The sequence below is a fragment of the Rhinopithecus bieti genome, unplaced genomic scaffold, assembly GCF_001698545.2.
Source record: "Rhinopithecus bieti isolate Rb0 unplaced genomic scaffold, ASM169854v2 scaffold_53, whole genome shotgun sequence".
Classification (NCBI taxonomy): Eukaryota; Metazoa; Chordata; class Mammalia; order Primates; family Cercopithecidae; genus Rhinopithecus; species Rhinopithecus bieti.
The window spans coordinates 30270-51558 of NW_016803161.1; the positions used below are offsets into that span (position 1 = coordinate 30270).

General features: G+C 41.7%; 1 protein-coding gene across 2 annotated transcripts; it reads right to left on the reverse strand.

Annotated features, from left to right (window-relative positions):
- Positions 1–4961: 4961 nt before the first annotated feature.
- Positions 4962–16452, reverse strand: IFIT3 (interferon induced protein with tetratricopeptide repeats 3). Of its 2 annotated transcripts, none has more exons than XM_017867367.1 (2): positions 16203–16452; positions 4962–6959 (listed from the first exon to the last, which is right to left on the reverse strand). In XM_017867367.1, exons 1-2 carry the CDS (start codon positions 16205–16207, stop codon positions 5501–5503), a joined length of 1464 nt encoding a protein of 487 aa, XP_017722856.1. In that variant the 5' UTR covers positions 16208–16452; the 3' UTR covers positions 4962–5500. The 2 variants fall into 2 exon arrangements, with proteins under 2 accessions (XP_017722856.1, XP_017722854.1); XM_017867365.1 differs by having other exon boundaries at positions 16155–16359.
- Between the last annotated feature and the right edge of the window lie 4837 nt (positions 16453–21289).

Sequence of the window (21289 nt, forward strand, 5' to 3'; positions counted from 1 at the left end):
CATGTATTTGAGGATTAGCATTTTTCATTAATTTCGAAAATTTCGGTCATTGTCTCTTCAACTATTGCCTTTCCTCCATTCTCTTTTATTTCGCCTTCTGCAACTCTGATCACATGCTTTTTAACTTCCTCATTTTGTTCTCCACATCCCTGAATATCTCTGTCGATTTTCCATCTCATTGTTTTTCTGTGCTGCATTCTGAGTAGTTTCTTCAAATCTGTCTTCTAAATCAATAAATGTTTTTCAGCTATGTATAAACTACTTTTCAACAAATCCTTTGAGTTTTTAATTTCTATTATGTTAGTTTTTTTATTTCCAATTTTGTTTGGTTCTTCTGCAAATATGCCTAATCAAATTTAATACACTATTGTTTCTTTCTTTCTTTCTTTTTTTTTGAGACAGAGTCTCGACCTGTCACCCAGGCTGGAGTGCAGTGGCGTGATCTCAGCTCACTGCAACTTCTGTCTTCTGTGTTCAAGAGACTCTCCTGCCTCAGCCTCCCGAGTAGCTGGGATTACAGGCACCCATCACCATACCTGGCTAATTTTGTATTTTTAGTGGAGACGGGTTTTCACCATGTTGGCCAGGCTGGTCTTGAACTCCTGACCTTGGGCAATCTGCTCCCCTTGGCTTCCCAAAGTGCTGGGATTACAGGCATGAGCCACTGTGCCTGGCCTGTTCCTTTGTTAAAACTTAATTTTTTCTTTCTTTATCTTGAAATTTACTAAATATATTAATACATTCTTTTTTTTTTGTTTTTTGAAATAGAGTTACTCTGTTGCCCAGGCTGGAGTGCAGTGGTGTGATCTCAGCTCGCTGCAACCTCCACCTCCTAAGTTTAAGACATTCTCCTGCCTTAGCCTCCCAAGTGACTGGGATTACCGATGCATGCCACCACGCCTGGCTAATTTTTGTATTTTTAGTAGAAACCGGGTTCCACCATCTGGCCAGGCTGGTCTGTAACTCCTGACCTCAGTGGTACACCTGCCTCGGCCTCCCAAAATACATTCTAAATACATTCTTTTATATTCTATATTCAATTACAATATCTGTAGTTTTGTTGCTCTGGCTTACAGTTTACTATCTGGTAACTTTTGCACATTGTGGCTTATTTATTTGTGTGTATTCTTTGATTTTGTGTTATGACCTAATATTCCTTGGAACTTTATCAAACTTGGAAATTCTTTGGGAGCTATGTAAAAAGTATTTCCTTTTGAGAGGTGTTTTTATTTGCTTTTTTAGGTGCATGGGAGCATTACCAAGCCAGAATTGCTTAAAATGAAATTTTCTACTTGAGTGTTTCTTTTTTTTAATTTTTTTTGCCATGTAGTGAGAATTTGAGCCCGAAACAATCATGCTTCTCCGCTTAAGATTAGAAATTATCAACGACTTTTTTCCTCCCTGCTTTCCTTAGGGCCAAAGCCAAAAATAGGCATGTGTAGCCCCATCATTTAGGTCTGCAAGGAGTTTGTTCTCCAGTTTAACCACTGAATGGGTCCTGATTTTATGTGAGTTCTATGATACAATGTACCACGTGCAGGCCCCAGACTTTGTCTTCCATCTCCTTCATAATGTAAGGTAGGCCACCAGAAAGTGATTTAGATCACCAACACAAATGAACACATGCTTATTCTGGTGAATTTTCACTTTCCTGACATTTCTGGACTTCAGGGAATTCCTTACTCTCTTTTAAATGCAGTTATGCATTTAAAAAATATGTTTTGCAGATTATATAGCATTTTTCATTGTGATACACAGGCTTTTTGTTCTGTGTGTATCTGGTCTACCATAATGCTTGTAAGGAAACACATTTAATCTTCTGTGAGGTATAATTTATTATTTCCAGGTTTTCTATAGGAATATCTTAGGGTCACAGAGTTTAAGTGATTTTTCCCAACACTGTAGAGATACTAAGTGGTGGAGATGAGGTTGAAATAGGTCTAAACCCAAAGCCAAGACACTTTAAAAAGATTAATAAAATTTGTCAAATGATACTTGGACTAACTCCAGCCTGAATTAAGCTAGAAATTGATATAAGTTCTTTAATTCAGTTAGGAAGATCCCAAATCAGAAACAAATGATAATAAAAATTGAGATCAGGAAGTTTCCTGAGTGTAGCTCCTCATATCACTGTCCCACACATAAGTACTGCCCTATACGGCAATCGGGAAGCCCCAGGAATGCTTGCTAGGGTCAGGCCCTGCTCCTCTAAGTTAGTTAAAAACTCCCTCCCTCAGTGACTGCTCTCATACTTCTTCATTGTAGCTCTCAGAACATGATACCCGAAGTATAGTGCCTTGGTGTGCTGAGTACTTTGAACTGAAAGACATTGGAAGGGCCTCCGAAGAAAGATCTCTTTGACCTCCTCCTGCCCTCCTGTCTTTCATGCTTCTTTCTCCCCTGGAGTGAACCATGGAAACTAGAATTCCCCTTCCGCAAGACAGATCATAGAAACTAGAAGCCCTTTCCCCAAAGCAAGCCATAAAACTTAGGAAGGTCACTCTCTCCCTTCTCCCTTCTCATTTGAAGACCCTTATTCCAGAGGAATCCTGCTCCATACTTGCAAAGAAGAAATGCTACACAGAGAGTGCAAGAAGAATTTGAACACACTCCCTCCTTCACCCCCAGTCTATAACCATAAGGTCATACTCTTGTCCAAACACATATCTACACAGCTGCCCTTAGGTTCTTCATGGAACCTAAGCACAAAAACAGTTTTCCCTGGATCTTTGGGTCTTCACTTCTGAAGGCTCTCATATCACATAAAACTTTGATTAAGTAAATTTGTTTCGCTTTTCTCTTGTTAACTTGTCTTTTGTTATAGGAGTGTCAGCCATGACTCTTACAATGAGTGAGGAGAGGTATTACCTCCTTTACCCCTACATGCTCGTGGAGGTGATCATCACAGTTTGCAATTTTTCCACCTTCCATCCCTGCTTCTGTGTATTTTGATAAATTTTTGCAGGTCAGTAGACTTCCCATGGCAGAATACTTCCTGCTTCTCACCAACCCTTGAGCCAATCCAAGGAAAACAAAAGAACATCATAGTGTTTTGTCATATGACAAGATTACAAAAGCAGCATCCAGTGGCAGAATGCCTGACTGCTCCTGGACACAGCCAATAGCTGACTTCAGTGCTCCCCATCCCTGCTTGCCAGTGATTAGTCTAAATTGTTATCACAAGCCCAGTCTGACCAATGAGTGTGAGTGAGGAGCCATTTTGATTGTCAGCTCCTGATTCTGCAGAAAACATGAAACTGAGCTGTACAAAGATGCTGATGAGGGACTGCAGCATGCAATTCACTTCGCCAGCAGTCACTAAGGTCTGATCTCTTTTCTAACCACACCTGGAAGATGGGATGCTGGACCCAGGGTATGCATAGAAAATGGGAGTCATTAGGAAAGCAGCTTTGCTTGCTTTAACCCAGGAATTGTATTTCCAGCATGCTGTTTCCTTTTAGACAATTGCCCTAAATCTTCTCTTGTTTAAGGAGCAGGAAGATGGGGGAGGTTATTTCTGCTCTCAGCAAGTCTTAGAACCAGGGTCTCTTTGTTTGTAAGGAAGCAAGTAGGTCCCTGGACCTGAGCTGGGATATGATTTGTGATCTGCCAGGCAAGAGTTAAGAGTGGAAGTTGTGCTCTCTGCCCATCTTATAATATCTTAAGGGTGATCATCTGTGGTATTCTTGAGTGATATATCCCATTCCATCTAGCATTTCATGAGAATTACTGTATAAATGATGACAGGCAGAGGACACTTGACATGGGAATGCTGGACCTACTGGATGTTTATTCATTAGCTGCAGTCACTGCACATTAGCCTTTTTTAATAAAAAGTAAAAATTTAGTTGACATGTAAAAATTGTACATATTTATGGTGTACAGCATGTTTTAGTATCTGAATACATTGTGGAATGGTTAAATCAAATTATTTAGCATATGCATTACCTCAGCTACTTACCTTTCTTTTTATAGTGAGAACACAAAATCTACTCTCTCAGCAATTTTCAAATATGCAACATATCATTATTAACTATAGTCACCATGATGTACTATGTTAGCCTCTTAATATGGTATAATGCTTTGGCAAAACTCAAAATCCCTAGCAGGTCTGGATCTTTGAGTTTGGAAATGGTCCAAGGTGCATATACTATGTCTGTGAATACCAGAGGCCAACTGTTTGTGGGTTCCTGGTGTAGGGTCTAAATTCTAAATTCAGAGAGATGAACTCCTTTAGGGCCACAGTCTTTCTGCCACTTATGAACCTACAAGCAAGTTTCCGGATGTTAAATCATCTAGGGAATCATTTCATAATTTATTTCAAATATTACATTAATTCCTAGGGGATAAGGAATTTAAAAGGAAAGTGTTCAAATTATCATCTTACACATTTATATAGTTTTACCTTTCTGTGTACACCCTTGTCACTAGATATCACATTCATGAGTGAATTAAAAATGAACTGCAGATGAAAATCTTAAAAGTCCAGGGAGACTATTCCCCATGTGTTTAAGAGACCCTTGCTGTACAGGTCTGACTTCAACCTGAAGAAAATGGAGCTCACCATGTCAGACTCTGGCAGTTTGAAAGGGACTGCTGTAGACCTGGATGGATCTCTGCCCTTTTGGCCAGCCTCACACTGGTGTCCCTCACACTCTGTCAGGGAGGCATTTGCTCAGGTATTCCTGGGCTCACAGCAACCCTGTCAACAGCAGCAGCTGCTAACTGGGCACGGGGCTTAGCTGGGGCTCCTAGGCTGGAAAGAGAATCATAGTTCCTACAATGTAAGGATAAGCTGGCTGCAGGGGGAGGGTGTTCATTCTGAGGGAGGGGCTCAAATGGACATGTCGAGAATTGTACAGTGTGGTTTAGCAATTACCCACTGTTCCTAATAGGAGAAACTTTGGGAATTAATGTTACTGTCATAGTCCCATACACAAACCACACAATTACTTCTATTCTAACAGAGTTGAAATGTATGGATTTATTGTAGCATTACTATCAAGAATACACACTGATTACAGTATTGCTATCAAGAATACACATACATGCAAGGCTGAAGCCATAAGTGAGACGAGAGATACTCCAGGGTTAGTCAAAAGTTAATCTTTGAGGTCCAGAAGGCTGGATGAAAATGAGATGAGACTGCAAATTTTGTTGTTAGGCAGTCACCAATTATGACCCTTGGCAGGAAGGGCTGGCATGACGGTTATATGGTGAACTGAATGAAAACTCAGAACTAATCAGCAACATGTGGGCCTGAAGCATTTATTGCTACCAGTGATTAGTTGTAAGACCTTCTGACTACATAACTTTAATGAACTATAATGAGCATGCGAAACAATTCTTTAAAAATTTACCTTAAAGCAACATGCAAAACTTCCCTGCTCAGCAACCCCAAGCTGGGGCCCCCTGTCTTCCTATCTTCCTATCTTCCTACCCTTCATAACCACTATTGCAGGCTTCTGATGCTCTGTCTTCCTCCTCTGTCTCAATTCAGTTACTCTGAGTTAGAGACGAGCTCTCTGGGATTGGAGCTGACTGCGTCCTGGCCCATTTCCTCACTGCCATCCTCAAGCTCAGATGCTGACAGGAAAAAACTGCCTATGCCTGAAGGGGCATTCCTTAGCAGGCGGCCCAGTTCCTTCTCATAACATTTGGCTGCTTGCAGCAGATCTCCATTCTGCTTATGAATTAATCCTTGACGATACCAATAATTCGGTGCATTTTGTGGAAGCAGATTTTCAGATACATTCTGTGGTTGGTCTTTGATCTCTTCCTTCTCAGTTGATTTTTTGCTTATGGACAAACCCTCTAAACCATGTTGGACAGCAGTGTCTTCAGACTTCCCGTTATATTTCTGAAGGTTGCAATAGTGCTGATGGGATTGTCGCTTCTCAGCATCAGGGTCCTCCTTATTGAATGGCGTCTGATAACATTCTGCCTCCAGGAACTCAGCAAGATCGGAGTACGCATCCAGAAGATTCAGTCCCTTCTCAAGAGCTTTATTCGAATAGTCCATAGCATATTGCTTTAGTGCTTCAATCTTCTCTTTATTTCCACTAGCTTCAGATTCTCCTGTATTCTGCATTTGTCTTACTTTTGCCTTGTAGCAGCACCCAATCTGGTGATAGAGGTAGCCATTGTTTGGTGTGGATTCCAATGCCCGTTGGAACAGTTCAATAGCTTTGTCTAGGTCACCTTTTCTTCTGTAAAATTTGGCTGCACTGCGGAGGACATCTGTTTGGCAAGGAGACTTTTCCAAGGCTTCTTCAACCAACTGCTCTCCTTCAGCTTCTTTATTCATCTTCTGCAGTTTGAGGCCCAAGAGAACCTTGACATACTGGTTATCAGGACTCAGCTCAATGGCCTGTTTCAAAACATCAGTAGAGAACTGTTTCTCTGGGTTATTATCCAGATGGTACATCGCAATTGCCAGTCCAGAGGAGAATTCTGGGTTGTTAGGTTTTTCTTCCAGAGCCTTCTCAAAACACACCTTCGCCCTTTCATTTCTTCCACACTTCAGTTGTGTCCACCCTTCCTCACAGTCAAGTTCAGGATACTCAATACTGTATGGATTTGAAAATTTCTTGCAGGTTTGTTTTACCTTGTCTACATAAATCTGAGCATCTGAGAGTCTGCCCAAGTGATAGTAGACCCAGGCGTAGTTTCCCCAAGTGACTAGACTTCTGATTTCTGCTTGGTCAGCATGTTCTTGCTGGATTAACTCTTCAGCTTGCCGTAAGCATTCCAGGGCTGCCTCGTTTTTACCATCTAGGTGTTTTATGTAGGCCAACAAGTTGTACATTGTAGCTTTGAACTCAGTATTTAAAAATTCAATCTGGTTACACACTCTGTCTTCCAGATCCCTTGAGACACTTTCTTTCTTGAATAAGTTCCAGGTGAAATGGCATTTCAGTTGTGGAAGGATTTGCTCCAGGGAATTCTTGGTGACCTCACTGTGGAGAAAATAAACATGGTCACTCTGATGTATACTGCCAAGCACTGCACCCTTTTATCATTAATTTTATATGTCAATTGAACTGGGCCACAGGATGCCCAGATATTTGGTCCAACATTATTTCTAGGTGTGTATGTGAGGTTGTTTCTGGAAGACGTGAACCTGTGAATTGGTTGACTGAGTAGAGCAGATTGCTCTCCCCAGCATGGGTGGGCGTCTCCATTCTGTTGAGGGCGTTAATAGAACAAAAAGGCAGAGGAAGGGAGAATTCTCCCTCTGCCCGACTGCTTGAGTGTTGCGGGAAGTCAGGAACTCCGAACAGAGGGACCAGCGGAAGCCGCTGCAGAAGAACATAGATTGTGAAGATTTCATGGACATTTATTAGTTCCCCAAATTAATACTTTTATAATTTCTTACACCTGTCTTTGCTGTAATCTCTGAACATAAATTGCAAAGATTTCATGGACACTTATCACTTCCCCAATGAATATCCTTGTGATTTCCTATACCTGTCTTTACTTATCTCTTAATCGCGTCATCTTCTTCATAAGCTGAGGAGGATGAATGTCACTTCAGGACCCTGTGATTGTGTCACCTGCACACATTGTTTGTAGCGACATGTGTGTTTGAATATGAAATCTGGACCATCTTTTAAAAAAGAACAGGGTAACAGCGTGTTCAGCGGAACAAGAGAGGTAACTTTGAACTGGCCGCCGGTGATCGGGAGCGAAACAGAGCCTATATTCCTGCGCTCCTCCTTTCATAAGCAAATAGGAGAAATGATCGCTGAATTCTTTTGTCTCAACAAGGAACATCCCCGAGAAAGAGAATGCGCCCTGAAGGTAGGCCTATAGACGACCCCTTTTTAAGGCATCCCGTCTTTTATGGTTGAAGCTGATGGGATGAAATAAGCCCCGGTCTCCTAGAATGGGAAAATTCCTACCTAATAAATTGTGGTCAGACAGGTTACCAGCTCTCAAACCCTGTTTCCTGATAAGATGTTATCAATGACAATGCGTGCCCGAAACTTCATTAGCAATTCTAATTTCACCTCATCCGGTGGTCCTGTGATCTTGCCCTGCCTCCATTTGCTTTGTGATACTTTATTACCTTGTGAAATATATGATCTCTGTGACCCACACCCTATTCGTGCACTCCCTCCCCTTTGGAAAATTGCTAATAAAAACTTGCTGGTTTTACGGCTCAGGGAACATCACCGATCTTGCCGACATGTGATGTCTACCCTGGACACCCAGCTTTAAATTTCTCTCTCTTGTGCTCTTTCCCTTTATTTCTCAACCCAGCCGAGACACTTAGGAAATAGAAAAGAACCCATGTTAAACATCGGGAGCAGGTTCTCCCGATACTTGAGCTAGGACATTGGTCTTTTTCTGCCCTTGGACTAGAACTTTCACCATTGGCTTCCCTGGTTCTCAGGCTTTTAGGCTTGGACTGGGACTACACCATCAACTGTCCTTGGCCTCCAGCTTGCAGACAACAGATTATGGGACTTACCAGTTTCCATAATCAGGTGAACCAATTCTTCATAATAAATCTCTTTATATATAGATGTTCCTTGACTTATGATGGGGTTACATCCTGATAAACTCATCATAAATTGAAAACATTGTAAATAAAAAGAGGCATTTCCTTCTTTCCTCCCTTCCTTCCTTTTCTTGTAGAGACAGGGTCTCACTATATTGCCCAGAGTGGTCTCAAACTCCTGGTCTCAAGCAATCCTTCTGCCTTGACATCCCAAAGTGTTGGGATTACAGGTGTGAGCCACCACACCTGGCCCTAGGGGTTTTCAATTTGGCTTCACCTGGGGATTCTAACTACCCTGTATGAAGGACTACAAGTCAAAAGTCAAGTTAGCAATTATTTAAAAAATGAATACCAAGAGTAAGTTATAACGATGATAATTGAACAACCCTGCTTATATCTGTTATGCCACTAAATCATAATAAAGTCATTGAAACATGAGTTAACTTTGCAGATGGGTGAATTAGGAAGGTTAGAAGGAGAAAGGACAGAAAGGGTGAGTCTCAGATCAATAGAATATATCTGCAGATTTGTAGGTACATATAGGTGCCTGAAAATAATAGCTGAATACTCTAGTGATTAATAGAGAGTATACAGTGGACCTGCAGAATGACAAGTGACATTGGTTGTGTTTGCTTCAACGAAACCAGAAACAACCTTGCAAGTCTGATGACACTCTCTCTCTTTTTTTTTTTTTTTGGAGGGCAGAGGGCTTTGACATATCAATGCACCAGGGATCTTACCAAACTAAATTTTAAGCACTTATAGCTCAAGATTCTCCCTCTAAGATGAAACATATTTCCACCTTGTCATGTATCAGCTTCAGAAGGTATCAATTGCTCAAGAAAGTGTTGGACAAGCAGAAAAGCACACTGAACATTTCTGGACTTGTGAAAGAGCTCTGAATATGGATCTCTCGGGGATATTCCATCCCCACCAATGCTTTACCAATGCCAGAGCTGGCCAGGCTGAGACATTTAATGATAACATGGAGCAATTTATTCAGGAAGATAGTCAACCACTCATATGGCTTTATGATTATAAAACCCACTGAAAATTGGAATTCAGGTCCCTTGATTCTCTTGATTTTTCCTAAGCCTTACTCCCTAAAGTTTCCAATTTGATGAGGTATTTGATACCTGCTCTCTCCTTGAAGTAAAATTTGGAGCAAAATATATTGGACAAGAAGGCCTAAGACCTTGATGATAAGAAACATGAAGCCCAGAGCCAGAGGTCAGGAGGTTTGCATTCTAATACTATTGCCCTCTTAAAACAAATACTCCAATTGCCAAGGTTTCCTCACTTAATAATTTCTCATATGCGTTTTTGAAAGTTATTCTGACTACTTCTTATATGTATAAATAAGTTAGTTAATAGTAATTAATGCAGATATTTAAAGAAATACAAGCAGGCAGGTGGGATGATGACTACAGTCACTTGGTAAAGAACAGCTAGGTGGCCGGGCACGGTGGCTCACACTTGTAATCCCAGCATTTTGGGAGGCTGACGAGGCGGGGTGAGGGGGTGGATCATGAGGTCAGGAGTTCAAGACCAGCCTGGCCAACATGATGAAACCCCGTCTCTACTAAAAATACAAAAATTAGCCGGGCGTGGTGGCGGGCGCCTGTAATCCCAGTTACTCAGGAAGCTGAGGCAGGAAAATTGCTTGAAACCGGAAGGTGGAGGTTGCAGTGAGCCGAGATCGGGCCACTGCACTCCAGCCCCGGGGAAAGAGCAAAACTCCGTCTCAAAAAAAAGAAAAAAGAATAGCTAAGTTCAGATGAAATGTGGGGAGAAAAATGCCAGTCCTACCTGGATGGTCTGCATCTAGTAGAAGACCTTAGGGAGATAGGATTCCCTTGGGTGCAGAAAGAGATTTCCCATGACCTCGGATTGCAGAAAAAGCAGTTAAAGTTAGCGCTGCTAGTCCTCAGGAAATCCCCAGAATCAACATAGTTACAGTCTCTCACCTAACCCAGATCGTGATCGCCTGTCTTGCTCACAGACTCCAGGGTAGATACCACATCTCCTTCCCAGTCAAAGCCATTACTAGAGTAGAATCTTGAAATTTTCAGAAAGTGGCCATCTTGAAGTGGTAAGAGTGGGGATTTCCTCACTCTTGTCTGCACATGTGCAGCGTGTCCCGCACATGTACTGGTTATGCTCCAACTGACTACCTGAAGGAACTCCGGTAGACCTATGCTCAGTTGGTTGGTCAGAACAGGCCCAATCCAAGGAGTCCCTCACTTTAGAAAGCAAGTGAAGGAACTCTCCAGAGCTGGGCTTCTCAAACTTTAATGTACTTATGGACGCAAACACCTGTGATCTGTTTAAAATGCAGATCTGGATTCAGATAAGCTGGGATGTTGCCTTTCTTAGAACTTCCCAGGGGATCTCAGATTCAGACCACACTGTGAGCAGCAAGGCTCTGGGAAGACTTCCCTTTTTGGCAGTGATTTCCAATCGCCAGTTTCCCATACTTAAAATACCCCTTAAACAGGCAAGCTTTGCTTCATTTTTATTTTATTTTTGTTTTTTTGTAGGTCTCACTTTGTTGCCAAGACTGGTCTCGAGCTCCTGGTCTCAAACAATCCTCCTGTCTCAGCCTCCCAAAGTGCCGGGATTACAGGCTTAGCTACTGTGCCCAGGCACAAGCTTTGCTTTATTTCAACCTTCTTCCCACCCCTCCCCACTCCTGCCTCTTGGGGTTTCCTCCTTCACATTTACACACATACAATGCAGGAAGCCTTGTATGCATTTAAGGAAGAGAGGATTTGGAGATGGACATTTCTTCTATAAGCCATTCAGTGTGCCTATGAAGTACTTGTGGTCCTCTTTAAATATGTGTTTGTTTCTGGACCTTATTTCTGTTTTAGTCAATCAGGATTTCAGAATGCAGTACCTAGAAATTTGCATTCTATCATAAGACTCAGGTTGATATGATTCATGCCACTCACAGACCACAGTTTGAGAGACTGCAAGCAACACTTTCTCCCTGTTCGTTGATCACATGGGAGGTTTAGCAGGTCACTAGACCTCCTAGAGGACAACTCAGGTAGACATATCCCCCAATTATGAAAAAGTGCATTTCAAGGTAAAAGTGACCTCAACATAAATTGGAATTTTGCAGTGCTGAATTAATCATTGACACATTTGCTGAGAAGCAAGCATAGTTTTAAAATAACCACAATCACAACAAAACCCACAAACCTCTGACTTAGGCTTTCTAAATATAAGAAACAAAAGATGAACCTGGACCTCCAGTAACTTCCTTCCAGGCCCCAGCTTTCACTGACCCGATTTTGCCTGAAAGGATATGAGCATGAGCTCTCTAGGATCTCTCAATATGCCTCGTCCCTTCCCAGCTCCCAGCTCCCATTTCCCTGAGTCCTTTGGCTGCCTGACTCTATACATCACAAAAAGCTACAGAAATAAAAATGCACAAATGGGTAAGGCAGATTTATGCTTGAATTAGATAAATGCATATTTCATCCCTAAGCAAACACTGAAATAGCATAAGTCAGGAAGTTGTACGTAAGAAATTCTGTTTCCTATCAGAGAAGCAGGGACTATTTACCTCATGATGGCTGTTTCCCTGCAGTTCTGAAAAGCTGGGGTCCCAGTTGATTTTATTTTTAGCTTATTGATTCCAAGCAAATGCTGAAGAGGTTTCTAAACAGGCTGCTATTAGGTCTGTGCTTTTATGAAAGGCGAAAGGAAAGTGAAACTGATGTAACCCTATCAAGATCCCTCTTGAAGGGAAACTGAAACAGAATCTGTGAAAACTGAGCGGACTCGTGCCAGGAATAGGTTCCAGACAGATTTGGAAAACTGTGGTTTGAAAGTTGTAAAAACGCACTGTAAAAAGAAAATAAAATTTTAAAAGCTTCCAGATGTATTATGTGGCAAAGTTAAGCCCTGAAACTGACTCACGTAATGTGACTGTTTTTTTTACCTCAGGTGCATGACTGTTGCTCCCTGACCTGTGTGGTGAGAGGTTACACATTAACCAGACTCACTAGTCTCACTGCAACTTCTCCCTCTTGGGTTCAAGTGATTCTCCTGCCTCAGCCTCCTGAGTAGCTGGGATTACAGGCGTGCACCACCATGCCTGGAGAATTTTTGTATCTTTAGTAGAGGCAGGGTTTCACCTTGTTGGTCAGGCTGGTCTCGAACTCCTGACCTCGTGACCTGCCCGCCTCAGGCTCCCAAAGTGCTGGGATTATAACTGTGCGCCACCGTGCCCGGCCTCAGACAACCTAGTCTTTATTAAAACCTGGACCTCATGTTATGGAAATAAAGACCCTTCTGATTGTTACTTTTTTTTTTTTTTTTTTTTTTTGAGACAGGATCTCACTCTGTCATCCAGGCTGGAGTGCAGTAGTACGATCTCAGCTTACTGCAACCTCTGCCTCCCAGGCTCAAGTGATCCTCCCACCTCAGCCTCTCCAGTCGATGAGACTATAGGCACATGCCACCACGCCTGGTTGATTTTTGTATTTTTAGTAGAAATGGGGTCTCACTATGTTGCCCAGGCTGGTCTCCAACTCCTGAGCTCAAGCATCTGCCCACTTCTTCCTCCCAAATTGTTGGACTTATGGGTGTGAGCCACTGTGGCCAGCCATGCTACCTCTTTACAAAAGAATATTAAGCAATTCCCTTGGATTGTAATCAATAGTAGCCAATCAAATTAGTATATCTGTATGTTTCCTCTGTATGGAAAATGTTGGCCAGGCATGGTGGCTCACCCCTGTCATCCCAGCACTTTGGGAGGCCAAGGTGGGTGCATCACTTAAGGTTAGGAGTTCAAGACCAACCTTACCAACATGGCAAAACCCCATCTCTACTAAAATACAAAAAAATTAACCAGGCGTAGTGGCGTGCTCCTATAGTCCCAGCTACTTGGGAGGCTGGGTGGAAGAATCCCTTGAACCCAGGAGTTTGAGGCTGCAGTGAGCCATGACTGGGCCACTGCACTCCAGCCTGGGTGACAGAGTGAGACTCTGTCTCAAAAACAACAACAACAACAGAAGCTGTCATTCTGTTCAACACCTCTGTGTTTGCCTATGTAAACAGTCCTCATTTTTCTCTACACTGGAAATGCTGTTCACCATTCTTGGGTGTAACTCTACTCCTGGGATTGCCGCCCTCAACTTTTTGCTGGAATAAACTCTTTTAACTGGATCCTGAGCCTTCTGGTTATTGTATGTTGACAGTACTGATTATATGGTCTTACTCCCAGAGATTCTGGTGCAGTGAATCTGGTGTGAGCTTAGAAACCTGTGTTTCCATAAGTGCCTTGGAAATTCAGTGGCAGGAGTTCCTGTACCACATTCTGAGAAGTGCTGTCGTAGACATATTTTTAAAAGCAGTTTTCCCCTTTATTTGTGGAGCTGATGTGGTGAATTAAGAAGCATTATCAGACAAGCTTGAGTGAAGGGAAGAAAACCACAGGACACCTGGTTTTCAGTGATCTCTTTGCTTAGTTCTGGGATATTTCTTGAGTCACATCACTGAACCTCATTTCCTTATCCTTAAAACGCCCTGGGATGAATTTCCTTTTTCCCTCCATCCAATTGATAGAAAATTATGCCCTGGGGAGAACCACTTTCACCCTTCTCCAAGATCTGGGTTCAGCTCTTATGGCTTTGGCCACTCTAAGGGGTGGGTAACCATCAAAGACTGGCCCAGTCTTTCCAGATAGGAAGCCCATCCCTGGCCCCCTCTTTAAAGTGAGCGTAGTTGAAAGCATTAAGATCTTTCACCATTTGGCCATTGGGCATAGAGTCAGATGATCAGCATTAGAGTTTGGCGCCTCCATTAATGACTCTGCTCTGACACCTGCTCTCTACCTGATGTCTTGGACAAGTAATTTGCCCTTCTAAGCCCCATTTTGGTCATCTAGAAAATGAGGCTAATAATGGAAATAATAGCTCTTACTTCCTAGGGCTGTTGGAAGGGTGATATGAAGTCATGCATAAAAAGCGTTTAACACAGTGCCCACTAACTACAGATCACAAAGAAATGTTACCACCATGATTGCTGGTATTCATATATTTGTGTTATAATTTTAAGTGAATTTGTGAGTGCGTAAAGGGGGCAACAGAGTTCCTCAGTGGATGGGGCAGAGGAGGATGCCCATCAGCTGGCACGTGCCAGCGAGTTCTCCAGGTGATTTTCCCATTTGGAAATTTTTAGCACTGCTGGAGAGGAGCAGCCCAACCTCTTCCTGTTCCTACGACCTCTGGAAATAGGAGCACCTTGATGTGAACCTGAGTCCAGCATTGTTCAGAGAGCCCCCCTCAGACCTCCTCAGGTCAGTGGCTATAGACACACCTAAAGATAGGACCCTGTAAAACATTCCCTACAAGCTGATTACTAAGATGCTGGGTAGTGCCTGGCTTCTGGTCAACCCCACTCACACAGACACAATTAACATCACTCTTGACCAGGAACTTATTCTACATAAAGGGATTAGCCTGAGGTATTTGGCAGTGAATTCCTCTTACCCATCTCATCCCCAAACATGACATTGCAGAGCATCTTCAAGTCCTTGGGGCAGAGGGTAGGGAATCCAGTTTTCCTTTTCTGTCCCCCTGAATGGTTGATGGGGTCTTCCCTCCCTGGCAATCACTTCCTCACTCCTTCCCTGGAGATGCTTGGTGGGAAAGGCATCCTTTTCTCTTAGTTCTCCCTGATGTGCTATCCCCTGAAGAACTCTAGGAGGTCAACATATATATTTAAAAATTGATTTAAAAATCAAGTTTACTGAGATTAACTTTATATACAATAAGATGCACCCATTTTCAGTGTATAGTCTGATGAGTTTTGATAAATGTTTATGCTTATGTAGCCACCACCACTACCTCCCTATAGACTATTCCTATGATTCCAAAAGATTCTTTTGGGAGCCTTCCTACTCAATCCCCACCATCTCCAGGCAACCACTGATCTGCTTTCCATCATTAGAGATTAGAACAGTTTTAGATAAGAGATTAGGTCACTACACTTTTGAGGAGAAATTCTTTTCTGCTGCTGACCAGCATTCACTACATCAATAAAAATAAGTGCTAAACTTTGGGTTTGTTTTTACATAAGAATCGACAAAAACACTCATTTGTAAGAATTGTTTCTTGCACTTCCCACCCTAAAGTAATGCAATGTTTCAGGACAAAATTGCCCTTTTCATGAATGGGTTTGCGGTATTGATTATATCTTTCACAATATCTGTTGAAAATAAATTCCTCCTTTTAAAATTACAAGACAAAAGGCCTGTGACTTAATCTTTTCAAGCAAAATGACAATAACAGAAAAGCCCCAAAAGAGTAATTCCCTTAGGTCTACCCTTGAATCAGCAAAGTTTGTGGCTGAGTGAAAAACACTGCTCCTGCCAAGCCTTCCTCTCATCACAGGAAATAGCTGCACACAGGGAGGAAACATGAGCTGATGCATTCCCCACTCTGCCTCCTCCGTATATAGTTCCATAGGGAACAGTTCCAGAAACTTAAGGAGCCTGTGTATACACCAAAAAAAGCCACAGGGAAAAAACCCTCAAACATCTTATAAATGCTCAGACTGATAAAGACATATTGAATCTATAAACATCAGGACAATTCAGGAACGTGCCCGCACAGTAAGAAGCTCAACTTACAATTTGCACTCAGAAACAAGCATGATTCTGCATTCTTATTTCACTGACCTCATGACTGCTCTCTGCGTCTCTGCTGTTCCAAAAAGCTGGTAACCAGGCTGATTTGTTCTTCAGAAGTCTTCCTGTCTGCCTCAAGTAAACACTGAAGGAACTACATAAAGGGGTGGGAGAGTAGGGCACGCATCAGCTGATGTTTTGAGTAACTGCTTTTAGGGGAAGGAAAAGGAAACTGGAAAGTGAAACTACTTTAAAATCGTTAGGAGGAGGAAAATGAAACCTAACAGCTTGAGAACTGCAATGGTTGAGCCAGAGTACATTGTTCAAAACCGTTACTAAAATTTGTTTGAGAGAATGTGGAAGCATTCCTAATGTAAACCAAAAAATTAAATTCTAAGGCCATACTCACCAACCACATGTCTGGACCCCTGCTTTTGGCCAACGGCATTCCAAAGTTAACCTGAAAACTGATGGGAAGGGGAAGCTAGATATGCCTCATTACACCCTTTTTCCTTTTAGAATTACTAATAGAACACACTCTTTTTTTTTTTTTTTTTTTTTTTTGAGACAGGGTCTTACTTTGTTGCCCAGGCTGGAATGCAGTGGCATGATCTCAGTTTACTGCAACCTCTGCCTTCTGGGTTCAAGTGATTATTTTGTCTCAGCCTCCCGAGTAGTTGGGATTAGAGGCGCCCACCACCACGCCCAGCTAATTTTTGTATTTTTAGTAGAGATGGTGTTTCACCATGTTGGTCAGGCTGGTCTTGAACTCCTGACCTCAGGTGATCCACCCACCTCGGCCTCCAAAAGTGCTGGGATTACAGGCGTGAGCCACTGCACCCAGCCAGAACACACTCTTTTCAAGTGTTATAAGAAACATTTACAACCTATTCTCTCTGAAGTCTGCTACCTACAGGCTTCATCTGCATACTAAAACCTTGGTCTCCACAACCCAGACATTCCTTTCTATTGATTGTCTATTGAATTTCTACTGAATGTCTCCAGACATTCCTTTCTATTGATAATAACGCTTTCAACCAATCATTGATCAGAAAATCTTTGAATCTGCCTATGACTTGGAAGCTGCCCTGCTTCCCTGTTTCCAATCGTCCCCCCTTTCTGGACCTAGCCAATGTACACCTTACATGTATTGATTGATGCCTTATGTCTCCCTAAAATGTATAAAAACCAAGTTGTAGCCTGGCACTTGTTCTCAGGATCTCCTGAGGGCTGTGTCACAGGCCACAGGTCACTCATATTTGGCTTAGAATAAATCTCTTCAAATGTTTTACAGAGTTTGACTTTTTTCGTTGACATTAGGTATCTGACCATCAGTCTAGGGTGGGGCCCAGGAAACTGCATTTTTTAAGCCAATTCTTATTTAAAAAAATTTTTGTGGCCACACAGAAGGTATCTTTATATTACAAACAATCCAATTATACTCTTTTAGTTATTTTGAAATGTGCAATAAATTATTGTTGACTATAGTCATCCTCTTTTTCTAACAAACACTAGATCTTATTAATTCTATCTAGGTATATTTTTGTACCCATTAAGCATCCCACTTCCCCCACTACTAGTCTTCCCAGCCTGTAGTAATCATCATTCTAATCTCTATCTCCATGTGTTCAATTGTCTTAATATTTTTAGCTTCAACAAACAAGTGAGAATATGTAAAATTTGTCTTTCTGAGCCTGGCTTAATTCACATTATAATGACCTCTAGTTCTATCCATGTTGTTGCAAATGACAGGATCTCATTCTTTTTGTGGCTGAAGAGTACTCCATTGTGTAAATGTACCACATTTTCTTTATCCATTCTTCTGCTGATGGACCTTCAGGTTGCTTCCAAATCTTGGCAATTGTGAATAGTGCTGCAATAAACATGGGAGTGCAGGTATCTCTTTGATGTACTGATTTCCTTTCTTTTTGATATATTCCTGGCAGTGGGATTACTAGATCATATGGTAGTTCTATTTTTAGTTTTTTGAGGAACCTCCAAACTGTTACCCATAGTAGTTATAATAGGTTACATTCACACCAACAGTGTGCAAGGGTTTCCTTTTCTCCACATCCTTGCCAGCATTTGTTATTGCCTGTCTTTTGGATATAAGCAATTTTAACAAGGGTAAGATCATATCTCATTGCAGGTTTTTTTTTTTAACTTTTATTTTATGTTCAGGTGTACATGTACAGGTTTGTTATTTAGGTAAATTGCATGTCATGAGGGTTTAGTGTACAGATTATTTAGCCACCCAGGTAATAGGTATAGTATGCGATAGGTAGTTTTTCAGTCCTCTCCCTTCTCCCACGCTTCACCCTCAAGTAGGCCCCAGTGTCTGTTTCCCTGTTTGTGTCCGTAATGTTCAGTTCCCACTTATGAGTGAGAATATGCGGTATTTAGTTTTCTCTTCCTGCCTTAGTTACTTAGGATAATGGCCTCCAGTTCCATTCATGTTACTGCAAAGGACATGATCTTATTCTTTATTTTTTCTTTTGTGGTTGCATAGTATTCCATGGTGTATATGTACCACATTTTCCTTATCCTGTCTTCTGTTGATGGGCATTTAGGTTGAGTCCATATCTTTGCTATTGTGAATAGTGCTGTGATGGTTGTGCATGTGTCTTTATGGCGGAATGATTTATATACCTTTGGGTATGTACCCAGTAATGGGATTGCTGGGGTGAATGGTACTTCTGTTTTAAGTTCTTTGAGAAATTGCCACATTGCTTTCCATAATGGCTGAACTAATTTACATTCTCACCAGCAGTTTATAAGGGTTCCCTTTTCTCTGTAACCTCACCAGTATCTGTTATTTTTGTTGACTTTTTAATAGTAGTCATTCTGACTGGTATGACATGATATCTCATTGTGGTTTTGATTTTCATTCTTCTAATGATTAGTGATATTGAGTATTTTTTCATATTCTTTTTTTTTTAGGGTATCTGAAGGAAGAAATTTCTTTTCTTTTTTTTATTATTACACTTTAATTTCTTGGGTACTTGTGCATGATGTGCAAGTTTGTTACATAGGCATACATGTGCTGTGTTGGTTCGTATATTTATTGCAGCACTATTCACAATAGCGAAGACTTGGAAGCAACCCAATAGACTGGATAAAGAAAACGTGGCACATATACACCATGGAATACAATGCAGCCATAAAAAAGGATGAGTTGTGTCCTTTGCAGGGACATGGATGAAGCTGGAAACCATCATTCTCAGCAAAATATCACAAGGACAGAAAACCAAACACCACATATTTTTTCATATTCTTGTTGGCTGCATGCATGTCTTCTTTTAAAAAGTGTCTGTTCATGTCCTTTGCCCAATTTTTAATTGAGTTTTTTGCTTTTTTGCTTGTTAATTTGCTTAAGTTTCTTATAGATTCTCAATATTAGACCTTTGGTTATGTATAGTTTGCAGATATTTTCTCCCATTCTGTCAGTTGCCTGTTTACTCTGTTGATAGTTTCTTTTGCTATGCAGAAGCTCTTTAGTTTAATTAGGTCCATTTGTTAATTTTTGGTTTTGTTGCAATTGCTTTTGGTGTCTTCATCATGAAATCTTCACTAGGTTCTATGTCAAGAATCATATTGCCTAGGTTATCTTCCAGGGTTTTAATAGTTTTAGGTTTTACATTTAATCCATCTTGAGTTGATTTCCATATATGATGTAAGGAATGGGTCCAATTTCAATCTTCTGTATATGGCTAGCCAGTTATCTGAGCACCCTTTATTGAATAGGGAGTCATTTTCCCATTGCTTGTCTTTGCCACCTTTGTTGAAGATCAGATGGTTGTAGGTGTGTGCCCTTATGTCTGGGCTCTCTAACTGTTCCATTGGTTTATGTGTCTGTTTTTGTACCAGTACTATGCTATTTTGGTTACTATAGCCTTGTAGTATAGTTCAAAGTCGGGTAACATGATGCCTCCAGCTTTGTTCTTTTTGCTTAGGATTGCTTTGGGTATTTGAGCACTTTTTGTTCTTTAAGAATTTTAAAATAGATTTTTCTAATTCTATGAAGACTGGAATTGGTAGCTTGTTAGGAATAGCATTGAATTTGTAAATTGCTTTGGGTAGTATGGCCATTTTAGCAGTATTGATTCTTCCTATCCATGAGCATTTCCATTCGTTTGTGTCATCTCTGATTTCTTTTAAGTATGTTTTGTAATTCTCATTGTAGAGAACTTTCACCTCCTGGGTTAGGTGTATTTCTAGGTATTTTATTCTTTTTGTGGTTATTGTGAATGGATTGCCTTCCTGATTTGGCTCTTGGCGTGGATTTTGTTAGTGTATAGGAATGCTACTCATTTTTGTATGTTGATTTGGTATCCTGGAACTTTGCTGAAGCTGTTTATTAGACCTAGGAGCTTTTCAGTAGAGACATCGGGGTTTTCTAGGTATGCAATCATATTGTCTGCAAATAATGTAGCAGCAAGTGTTGCCTGCCTGGCTACCAGTGGCAAGGGTGGATGCAGTCACCTGTCTTGCTCTCCAGGTACTTCCTGGGAGAACAGGAGGCTATGGCCACTGGCTGAGTTCAGACAGAGAAGTAGGACCACTAGGCTGGAAGCTGGAACCAAGTCCCATCCAGAGAGAGGTTGAGGTGGGGCAATCTTACTGCTCCTGGGCACTGTGACTGCAGCCTCTATTGGGCTGTGGCACTGGTGCTGGTCTTCTTAGGGGCACAAGGCTTGCAGAAGTCTCCTTGGACTAGCGAGTTGCCCTGCAAAATGTCTGGGTGGCTCTCTGCCTCAGTCTAGAAGCATGGTGGTGGGGTCGGGGGGTGGGCAGGGGTTTCAGGGGAATTCTCCCATTTCCAGTCTTGGACAGGCCCCTGTCAAGGGTGTGAATCCCCTAGGGGGTTCTCACTCACTCACCCTTTCCAGTGTTGGAGAAGTTCTCCTGGCTCCATACTGAGCCCAGATAGTCTGGTATCTAGCTTCGCCCATTTCTGCTCTGTGCGATCCCCTTACGCCTTGAAGGATCCCAAATCCCCGACATGATTTCTCAGATGATTGGCCTGAAGGGTCAATGCTCACTAGCCCTTTTGTTTCCTTTCCATGATAGCCTGGCACAGGAGTTGTTTCTAGTCCACCATCTTAACCCCAAGCTCGAAACTGCATTTTTTTTTTTTT